We start from the raw sequence: 12153 nt of genomic DNA on the forward strand, positions 1-12153 counted from the left end.
TTTACAACTTGAGGTAAGTATTCGCCGCATCCACTATGGCCCAAATTAGTCTAGGCGCCAGAGGGGTCACCGTGTCCTTTTCAATTCTGATGAACAAACTCAACGGTTTCTTATGGATTTTTGGCTGATGATTACGAATTTCGAGGGTGGATTTCGATCCGAGTGGTCAAAAAATTATTATAAACAATTTAATTGTTTATAAGGCTCTGGCTCATAAACTAAAAGAGATAAAAAAATGTTTCAAATAAAATTTGTTCCTTAATAAAAAACGAAGAAAAAAACGTTATCTAAACTTAATTAGAACTCAAGATATTATAAAATTAGTGCACAATACAAATTGCAAAATAAGTATTTTTCGAAGCTTTATCGATCGTAACTCGGCTTCTACGAATTCAAATGAGCCTTGGAAGATCTCATTTTGAAGCTTAATTAATAGGCTTCCAAACAAAGTTTGTTAAATTACTTTATCTTCATCTGTTTTAAAGTTATGCCCGTTTGGAGTTATAATTTTCTTAAAATAATTGTACATTAATTTGTTTATAAAGGTTTCAAACAAATTTGAGCTATAAACATTTATACTTTAATTATTAATAATGATAGAAGAACTCAAAAGGAACATTTTGAGCTTACGAAAAATGTCCGTAAGTTTATTTTTGTCCAAGATATCGATATTTTAGTGGCGCGCTATGAGGCGCAAGATCGGCTCACGGTCAAGTAAGTGACGAAATTCGTAGGCAAAATATCGATATCTTGGCAAAAATAAACCTCGAACATTTTCAGAAGCTCAAATTGTTTCTTTTAAGTTCTATCATAATTGTTAATTAAAGTATAAATGTAATTTATAATAATAAATGTAAAATGTAATTTGCTTGAAACCTTTATAAACAAATTAATGTACAATTTTTTTAAGAAAATTATAACTCCAAAGGGGTATAACTTTAAAACAAATAAAGATAAAGTAATTTAATAAACTTTGTTTGGAAGCCTATTAATTAAGCTTTAAAATGAGATCTAAGGCTCATTTGCATTCGTAGAAGCCGAGTTACGATCGATAAAGCTTCGAAAAATACTTATTTTGCAATTTGTATTGTGCACTAATCTTACAATAGGTATCTTGAGTTCTAATTGTTGGATTTAAGTTTAGTAAACGTTTTTTTTTTCATTTTTTATTAAGTAACAAATTTTATTTAAACATTTTTTTAATCTCTTTCATTTTATGAGCCAGAGCCTTATAAACAATAAAATTGTTTATAACAATTTTTTGACCACTCGGATCGAAATCCACCCTCGAAATTTGTAATCAGCAGCCAAAAATCCATAAGAAACCGTTGAGTTTGTCCATCAGAATTGAAAAGGACACGGTGACCTCTATTTGGCGCCGAGACTAAATACTAGATAAATCAGATTCAACATCATAGTTACAACTTTTTCTAGGACGGCTTACTGATCTTCTACCGTCTGACCTCTCAAAAAACATTGTCTTTAACACTCTGTCTTCCTCTGATTTTACCACATAACCTGCCCACCTTATCTGGTTAGCTTTTATATGTTTGGAGATGTTTTCAGTACCATACAGAGTCATCAATTCAACATTGTGGCGTCTTCTCTACTCTCATGTCAAATGATCTCTTTGAAGGTTAAATATCATTCTGAGAATCTTCCTTTCAAATACCAGCAGCTTATAAGCTATAACTACTTCGAAGTTGTAGTCATGCCAGGTTGAGTAGAAACGGTGATAAGATAATTTGTTTTTCCTTCCTTAATTTCTAGACCTCTTTTCTGTGCTTCCTTTGCCAGGATTGTTATTGCTTCTTTTAATCTTTACTTGTCTCTTCCCATAAGAACTAAATCATCTGCATATGCAATTATTTGTGTTGAGGAGTGGGCTGTAGTTCCTTTAAACTTCCTGGCCTTGAATCTTCCTTCTACTGCTATGTTGAATAATGTGGTTGACAGGGAATCGCCTTGTCGCATTCCTGTTTCTTTTGCAATTGATTTTGTGCTACTTTCTGTCGTTACCCATTCTGTTTTAATATGCGCCATACAAATATTGGAACGTTACTTTGCTAAACATTCCAATTCCATCTTCATCTTCGGCGGAAAACACTTAGTGTCTCTTCGATTAAAATAAACAAAATCCGAATGTCTATTTTGCTCAGCTCAATCGTCTTGGGCAAGTCACTTATAGTTGTTTTGGAATTACGTCTAAAGAGCTTTTGAGTGTCTTATCCAGTGTTGCCAAAATTACAATATTTATGTAAGAACCATCACACTTCTTGTTATTTTGATGGAAAAACAAATAAAAACAGTAAAATGTAACGTTAAGACTTACCTTAGAAACACAGTCCGTGTGAAGATACGGTCGCATTTCCAAACCTTTTAAAGGAAAACTAACTACAGAGGAAATTTTGCTACTAAACATCAGTTCATGCCTAAATCGTTTTAGATGTATACATAGAACTTCAGGTAATTGTAAAACCTAAAAACATAACTCAACGGTTAATAAAAAATATTAAATCTCACGCAAATAAAGAATACTCTGTAGAATACCTCCCAAGTCGTTCTCAAAGTACTTCTTGATTTCCCAAATAATAATCGAAACTTCCAAAATAAACGTACTTTGAATTAAAAATGTGCTTAATTCCCGTTAAATAAACATCAAACCAGAAGGATAAAATCAATGGCAGAAGTAAGGAGTCGAGAAAAACAAGACGATTTGCCTAATATAAGGATAAAATACGAAAAAAATTTCATCCAATGTTTTCTGTACCAATTCTTGTAAGAATGCATCTTCCATAGTTAAACAAGAAACAATTAGAACTAGTAACATTTTAAAACAAAACCACACTCGATGGTCAAATAGCATAGAAAACTTCAATTCGAAGCTGCAGCTAGAGCAAATAGCTGGTCTGAAAAACAATTATTGTAGTTTTCTGGCAGTGTCGCTTCGAGGGCAAGCGCAACAGTCTTGCAATTTCTTCCCCAGGATACATCCAGTTATACGTCTCTCATTATATAAGCTTTGGAGACAAAATATGGCCAGCCGCATCTACAGCAGGTTTTCCAAAGTCAGCTGAAAGTTCGATATCAAAAACAGCGAAAGTATGCAAGAATTTGAAGATGGCATTCAAAATTATTGCTTGCAACAAATTTAAATACGACACCCTGTATTTTTTTGCAGATTTTAAAAGAGCTTCTTATTCCTAATTCATGGAAAAATGATTAATTGGAAAAAAAATTAGTTAAAACGAGAAATAAATCACTGTACAGTTAAAAAATAGGTAAATTTATTTACTAAGAACAATAAGAAAAATGATTTTAAAAAATCACTTCAAATGCTTAAAGTGTTCGCCGTATACCTCTTGGCGATGTGCACTCCTATATTAAATTCGTGAGTCGCTCTTTCCAAGACTTTTCCATGTATTAGTTCACATTCATCAATAATTTTTTGTTTCAAATCCTGCAAACATGTTGATGAATTCTTTCAAAATCTGCAAAAATATACAGGGTGTCCCATTTAAATTAAATAAGTTGAGGGTGTATCCGGTGAAACGGAAAGTAGAGTAGGAACAAACAATATAGCGTCAGATGCGATATGTGTAATACTTTATCCTATCTCAAAATTGTATAAAATAATTATATAATAGTTGAAAGACTGATAACTTTGTACACACTTGAAAGAATAAAGGAAGTGAAAAAATAGTATATCAATTAACTATTTTGATTGGGAAATAAGCCACAATTAAATTGAAAAACTAATTTTGTCCTGTGGCGGCTCGTATAACTTTAGGAAGGTAGTGCCAGAATCCGGGCAGCTGCCTAAATTTTTAGTGATGGTTTCACGATATTGTCAAAAAGGATATCAAATAGAAATTAAAAAAAAAAAATAGGCGCAGATATTTTTATCTAATTATATATGTATGTATATCTACTATTTTTTTTACCACCAAAAAGAAACCACCAAAAGAGTTTTTTAATATACTAATTTGATTCATTGTCAATAAATAAATTAAACGTATAAAATATTCAAAATATTATTTATATACCTACGACACCAACGACCACGACGCACAAATAATTACAAATTCAAAAATATAGTAGAGTATAAACACAAATATACAATACAGTAGTAGATAATAAACACAACAGCGGCAAGCGAACGCGTAAAGAAACTAGATATAGATCTAAAACATTGTATCTTAAGATCTACTAACTTCCTTTTCGAGATTTCGAGCCTGGCACGAAGAGTCCCATTTAAACGTATATTAAAAGTGCAATACCGCTCTATCTCTGTCACTTACATAGGATGCTCATACAATCTTTCTCTTTTCTGGCGAGCCACTATGACTTTCGGCACCGGGATCTTCATCCCTTATCCGGTCAGCTGTGGGTGGCCAGAGTCGGTGGATAGATTTGCATTACGCTACACAGTTGCCAGATTTTATATAATTTATGAAAATAAAGAGAAATAATCACAAAAAAAATTAACAGGCATTAAGATGTTTTTAAGATAAAAAATATATTTCTGCATAGTTAGCAAGGTAGTGCCATAGCTCTATGGCACTACCTCACGGGCCGCCACTGATTTTATCTACTCTATGTCATATTATGTATCAGTTTTTAGTTTGTGAAAACTGTCATTATAGATAGCAGTGTGTGAAGGGTTTAAAGTGTGCGTGAAGTAACAATGTATTTTAAATGGGATTTACTTTTTCGCACACTTTCAATGGGTTTTTTGGCACACTTTCATAAAATATAATCAAATATCCTTAACATTCGCGTTGTCATGGTGATGACAATATGAGCAATGCCTTACAACAAAATTTTTGACAGTTTTGTGGTTTGAAAGAAGTTTGAATTTTTAAATGTCAAAGTTCTAAAAATTGTGGAATAGAAATCAATTCCAGTGACGAAGAGTTACAGTTTTTTTATTTGTTTATCGAAGAGTAGATAAAATATTGTATGAAACTGTGCGTGAAGTACTTTTTGCGAACTTACGCGATGTATAGTACTCGCTCAGTTGTCGCTCGTGCTCTAAATATCGCGTGCGTTCGCAAAAAGCATACTTCAAGAACTGTTTCATAAATAACTATTATTAACGTTTCGACGCCCAAATCGGATGTCGTCAAAATACAAAATAAAATATTTTGACAACGACATCCGATTTGAGCGTCGAAATGTTAATAAAATTAGTGTTTTTATTTGTGGCTTATTTCCCGATCAAAATAGTTAATTATAAAAATGCCACAAGGAAATAGCTTCAGAACAACAATAGTATATCAAGGTGTGTAAGAAGTAATTTTTTAAGGCTAAACGCTTTCGACATAAACGTCATCATCCGAGCTAATGCTATAATAAAAAAGGAATCTTATAAGAAAAAGAAGTAAAAAACTCTTTTTTTTACTTACATCAATTAGAAAAAAGTACTACTACTTGGGGCATATGCGTGAGCATCTTGACAATATTAATCTGCATTACAATGTGCAGTTATGTATGCTATTGAGTTGTTTTGTCCTCCGTACAATCCCCAAACAGAAAAAAAAGAAAAAACGGCCACATAAACGTTACAAACACATAAAAAACTTTTTTCATGGTGTGGGGATATTACCCAACCATTTTGGACTAGGAGAGACAGCTGACCAGAGACATGTTAAGGATAGACCGGGCTAGTCATATACGACTCAATGCATCGAGGTGTAACGCCGACATAGGACTGAATGGTCTAGCCATCTTTGTCTGTCACATGCGCGGGATCGCTTTGCTAAAAGAGATAGATAGACCACCGATCGACTGTTTACATGCTGTTTCCGCGTTACGCTTTTTTGGTGAGTATGCCTTGTCTACGCTTAATATGTCAATGCAGCTGACTGACCAAGTTGGATATTTAAATTTGCTTTTCTGTTTCGTGTTGACAGCTGACATTAAAATATGAATATTTTCTACATTTTTACAAGGAAAATTGAAAATTTACAAAGAGATTTGATAAGGAAATTGACCTTAGATGTTGATAAGGATTATGTTGATTAGTACAGTCATCTACGGTACATTTCCCAATCAAATCTCTTTGTAAATTTTAAATTTTCTTTGTAAAAATGTAGAAATTCATATTTTAATGTCAGCTGTCAAATGTCAACACGAAACAGATGAAAGCAAATTTGAATATCCAACTTTGTCGATCAGCTGTCTCTCCTAGGCCAAAATGGTTGGGTAATACACCCACACCATGAAAAAAAGTTTTTTATGTGATTGTAACGTTTATGTAGCCGCTTTTTCTTTTTGGGGGTTGTACGGAGGACAAAACAACTGCAAAATAACTACATGATTGCATATTTTAAGCCAGATTAATATTGTCAAGATGCTCACGCATATACCTCACGTAGTAGTACTTTTTTATAATTGACGTAAGGAAAAAGAAGAAGAGTTTGTACTTTTTTTTCTTATAAGATTCCTTTTTCATTGTAGCAATAGCTCTGATGATGACGTTTATGTCGAAAGCGCTGAGCTAAAGAAAGTCATTTAGACTTTCACAATCTCATATAATATTTTTTCCCTTCCTTTAATTATATAATACTTACTTTACTGAACTTAATACCATTCCTCAATTTGTTACACTTTTCGCAACTGTACATATTATCCCCTTTCAGCTCGTCAGTACTAAAAAATGCAGCTAAACAGTCATGTAGTGTTACTGTCGGACCGTAAAACCAACTCCTCAGCCACGCCAGTATCCACGTCATCCATCCGTCTTGTACCGGCATTAAAGCCTCTGAACAGGTTGCACCTACCAAAATAAATACATTGACAAATGTGTAATATGTCATAAATAAACTACATAAATTCAAACTACACTTCAATAAATGTACCACTGCACCGATCCCATGTTTTTTGTACTTAATTAGGTTTAAAAAGCACCGACCAATAATCTTTACACTGCCACTGTTTTCTGTGACTATGCCAAAGCTTTTGATTATGTAAATCACGACATCTTGATAAAAAACTAAAAAACTCCGCAGAAACCTTATGGGAAATGGCTCTCTGTCAAAGGCTCTGAAACTTTGGGTTTTAGTAGTCCTTGATGTGTAGAACAAAAGACTCAATGGGCGCATAGCTCCAAAAAATCATGGTTTTAAGATATAAGCCTCTGAAGTTATAGGTACAGTGAGGACGTTTGAGTTGGAATAAATTCATTTTCTCGAGAATGAGCGACTCTGGAGATAAATTACAAATCAGATTGATTTTTATTTTTAAATTATAATTTTTTGGCATACATATCATACTAGTGACGTCATCCATCTGGGCGTAATGACGCAATCGATGATTTTTTTAAATAAGAATAGGCGTCGTGTGCTAGTTCATTTGAAAGGCTATTAGATTCACTATTCAATAATATAAATATTAGCAATATTATTTATACAGGGTGCCCAATTTTTTTTTAAAATTAAATTAATTGAGACAAAAAGAAGAACGTATATAATTTATTTAATTCGAAATACATTTTACTGTTCTCCGAAACCAGAAAAAAATATTTATTTGATAAATATTTTCGCTTAAATTCAATATTAAAGCTGTCCCCACCTGCCTCTTAGCAGTTTGAACATTTAATTTAAGCGAAAGAGGTCGTGTGATAGCTCATTTGAAAGGTTATTTAATTCTCTATTCACTAATATAAACATTAACATATTTATTTATACAGGGTGCCCAAAATTTTTTTTAATTAAATTAATTGAGACAGAAAGAATAATGTATATAAATTATTTAATTCGAAATACATTTTACTGCTGTCAAAAAACAGAAAAAATGTTAATTTGATAAATAAACATTGCTTTTCGCTTAAATTAAATGTTCAAACTGCTAAGAGGCAGGTGGGTGGCAGCTTTAATATTGAATTTAAGCGAAAAACAATATTTATTTATCAAATAAACATTTTTTCCTGTTTTCGGACAAGAGTAAAATGTATTTCGAATTAAATAAAGTATATACATTCTTCTTCTTGTCTTCTTTTGTATTAATTTAATTCAAAAATTTTTTTTGGGCACCCTGTATAAATAATTATCTTAATGTTTATATTATTGAATAGAGAATGAAATAACCTTTCAAATGAGCTATCACACGACCCCTATTCTTATTTAAAAAAAGCATTGAGTGCGCCATCACGCCCAGATGGATGACGTCACTAGTATGATATATATGCCAAAAAATTATAATTTAAAAATAAAAATCGACCTGATTTGTAATTTATCTCCAGAGTCGCCCATTCTCGAGAAAATGAATTTATTCCAACTGAAACGCCAAAGTTTCAGAGCATTTGACAGCGAGTCATTTTCCATAAGGTTTCTGCGGGGTCCTTTCTACAGAATTCGAGGTATTTCTTTCAATTGGTTCCAATCTTACTTGGATAATAGGAACAACCGGTTAGAGCCAATGATACAGACTCTAGTCTCAAAAACATTGTAAGTGGGGTACCACAAGGTTCAGTATTGGGTCCTCTACTTTTCTTTATCTTTATTAATGACATCACTAATTTAAAAATTGATGTAAATTTTTTTCTTTTTGCTGATAATACCAGATGACTTGGAGCAACTCAAACATTGCAACTCTTCATGCAACTATAACTTCTGATCTACTTACCAGAAAAACCTCGTCCGACTCTACAGTAGGAAAAATGAAAGAATACCCATCAACAAACATATAAAACAGGCTGTATTTTCCTGTCACCATGTCAGACAAAAAATTGGCCAGCGCAAGTACATGTAATAATTATTGTTACATGTACTTTAATTTAGTATCTTCCAAAATAACATATTTTTCTTTATTCGAGTCTCATCTTTGATATGGTCTTCCTTTTTGGGGTTTTGGTACAGCTACCCAATCCGACGTTATTTTTAAATTACAAAAAAAGTGCAATAGGGTATCTGTTTGGCCTCAGAAGAACAATACATTGCAGAAGCTAAGGGATTTGAACCCTTCTTTATATATTTTAGAATCTGTTTGCTTAATTCGTAAATACCTCCATGTCTTTCCCGCAAGACCTAATCATGACTACCCCACCAGAAATTCTACCTACTGTAGTATAATATGAACCCTCTGTATAAATCATAATTTAAATAAGATGTTATTAACCTTTAGGGTATTGAACAGATATAAAAACAATAGTTTATAGTTTTGTATCACATGTTTAATATGCGTGAACTTGAACTATATTTGTTATGATTTAGATCGGTATAAAACATGCTGAGGAATCAGTATGTGGATATAGATAGATAATTATTAACTTAGTATGTAGAGGTCGAGACGCTATGAATCATTAGTGTTATTATTTATATATTGTCCGTTACCAGTGAATAAAGTATAATGTATCGAAGACGTATTTATTCTTTTTAATTAATTTGAACCAGAAGGCAATAACATCACACTTATTTGCGACATTATAAATTTACCGATCCCGCCCACTGAGTTAGTAAAGAAATATATATTATATTCCGCAAAAAAACTATACAACCCTCTCCCTTTACAACTTAAATCTGCAAAATCTTTTTCCAAGTTCCGTAAAATGACAAAAGCCTATCTATCTGGAAGACCATATTGTTCAGTAGAAGAGTTTCTTAACGAACAACTAAGAAATTACAGTACCCTTACCCTTTTGTACAAGTAGTATTTTTAGCTATATTTGGGTGTCATATGCAGCTGCTTAAACCTAAACTTATTAGTTCCTAAGGTTGATTATGTAATTTGTTTAAATTTTGCAATAGATTGTTTTTGTTTTATTTCATTTTATTTTATTTTATAACATTGACGATTTATGTAATTTCAGTAAATTGTATTTGTTTTTTTTTCTGGGTCATGGGCCATTTCTGTCTTGTCATCGTTCTGAGGTCTCTACCCATTTCATTGTCACTTGCTACCAGACTTTCACTATGTAATCAAGTCAAACCAGAGCTCAGATGTTACCTGGGGCATAATATTAAAATACTTTAAACATCCATGCTTTAGTTGCATTATCAACCGATGTTTCCTTAACGGACCACTTATATAGGGCTTTGACCCACATATTTTTGTTAAACTATATCTTGGTGGATAGCATGTAAACTTCACGTAAGCACTGATGATGACTGGTAAACCAGTCGAAAACTAGTTATGTGATTGTGATGTAGCCCTTTTTAGGGATTTTAAATATATACCTTTTATAAAGGATTTACTGTTTTTTGTATTAGGTACATACATGGTATACAGCCAACTACAGGAAAACTTTTTCCTTGTGGATTTTTTCTGACTCTTTTAAGCTTTCTCCATAAAATTGTAAAATTATATATCTCATCTTCTTTTCTCCAATTCTAAGAAGCTATATAAAAAAAGTATATGATGACGCCCTTATTGACAAACTAGTCACAATTTTTCTTTGTTTTTTATTTATAATTTTCTATTTAGCTCTATTAGTTATCGTCTTCTAATTTTTCATCTTTTCAATTTTTCTTTTTTCTATGTGCAAATTTTTCTCCACATTTTTTCCTACATTGAGCAATGCAGCCTCGTTTATTTTGTGGGCCTCAAAACACTGTAAATAAAAGTAAAAATTTTTACTACAATCAGACAATAACATACCTGTACTAATTGGTTGTGCAGATGTCCTTCCATGTAACACCACCAAGTGATCTCTCGATGGAATGGGAAGTGAGAGGTCCTGGAATGTTTCTACCTTGCTAGATATCCTATCACATGTTAAACATTGAACGGAGGATAATAACTTTCCGTCAAATATATCAGAAATAATCGAACGGTACTTTGGTTGCTTCTTATTCGGGAGATTTGAATTGGAATTCGATGTTGTTGGTTGAGAATCTAATAAAAACAGTTAGATAAGAAGAATACAGAAGATACAGATTAGAGTAGTTCAAAATAAATCGATATTTTTTTTTCTTTTGTCCAATCATTTTTTCACTTTCTTTTGATGAAAAAATAAGATCTTGAAAGTTTCAGCTCCAGTGTTCCAGTGTTCCCATACATCAAAGTTTGTCCGAGTAGACACCGTTAAGATATTAACAAATTTTCAGCTTGTTAATAATCAATTTTTTTTGGTACCCAGGATCCAGGCCTACAATAGCAATTTTCCATATTACGAATTTGTATGTAAATAAACAAAGTTTTCGTTATGACAATGTTTTAACTGCTTGTGCTCACCTAGCTAGAGAGATTTAAAAACCCTTTAAAATAAGAAAAAATCGATATAAGGGGCTCACGAATAAATATAGGTTTTGTAGATATTTTTTAAAGATTTTTTCATTTAGTTTGATAATATTCAAAAAAAACTTGGGGAAAAAGTAAAGACATTCAAATACGAGTAATAGGAATTTTTTATTTCTTTTAGCCAAGAAAAAACAAAAATATCGGAGAGGACCACAAAAAATCAAGTGGTGGATGCTAAAAGATGAGAAGGAAGGTCTATTCAGGGAACGAATAGTAGAAAAAATATGTTGGAACATGAAAGGAAGCCCTAACACAATTTGGAGAAAAACGGCAAATATTATTAGAGAGAGCTATTGAAATACTTGGGAAAACGTCAGAAAAGAAGTTTGAGGATAAAGAGACTTGGTGGTGGTCAAATGAAGTACAAGGAAAAATAAAAGAGAAGGGAAAATTATATAAAAAGTGGCAAGAAACCAGATCGGAGATAGATCTTCAAAACTATATGGTCGCCAAAAAGGAAGCGAAAGTAGCAGTAGCAAAAGCTAAAGCAGAAGCGTATTCAAACCTATACGATCAACTTGATACCAGGGAAGGCGAAGCAAAGATATATAAAATAGCCAAACAGAGAGCAAAGAAAGCAAGAGATTTTAATCAGATTAGATGTATCCGAGATGAAAATAATAAAATACTAATTCACGAAAAGGATGTCAAAAAGAGATGGAGAAAGTATTTTGACAGTCTATTAAATGAAGAATTTGACAGACAGCCTGTGGAGTTAACGGAGACAGTAACAGCAATGGTTACCAGAATAACAAACGAGGAAGTGGCTCAAGCGCTCCAAAAAATAAAGAAAAGGAAAAGCAGTCGGACCAGATGATATTCCTGGGGAAGTATGGAGAGCATTGGGAGAGACAGGAATAAGTTGGCTAGCAGGTCTATTTAATAGATTTATGGAAGTTGGACAAATGCCAG

The 12153-nt window shown here is 32.5% G+C and overlaps 1 protein-coding gene across 3 annotated transcripts in view; it reads right to left on the reverse strand.

Moving 5' to 3' along the window:
* Positions 1 to 12153, reverse strand: part of LOC114347380 (ubiquitin carboxyl-terminal hydrolase 20) — a 56707-nt gene that overhangs the window by 14931 nt on the left and 29623 nt on the right. For all 3 annotated transcript variants that reach the window (XM_028298091.2, XM_028298098.1, XM_028298103.2), the window contains 3 exons: positions 10600 to 10836; positions 6576 to 6781; positions 2333 to 2479 (listed from right to left, as the gene is read on the reverse strand). In XM_028298091.2, coding sequence (XP_028153892.1) covers positions 2333 to 2479; positions 6576 to 6781; positions 10600 to 10836 — 590 coding nt within the window. The remainder of the gene's footprint in view (positions 1 to 2332; positions 2480 to 6575; positions 6782 to 10599; positions 10837 to 12153) is intronic.

The sequence above is a fragment of the Diabrotica virgifera genome, chromosome 4, assembly GCF_917563875.1.
Source record: "Diabrotica virgifera virgifera chromosome 4, PGI_DIABVI_V3a".
In the NCBI taxonomy this organism is placed as follows: Eukaryota; Metazoa; Arthropoda; class Insecta; order Coleoptera; family Chrysomelidae; genus Diabrotica; species Diabrotica virgifera.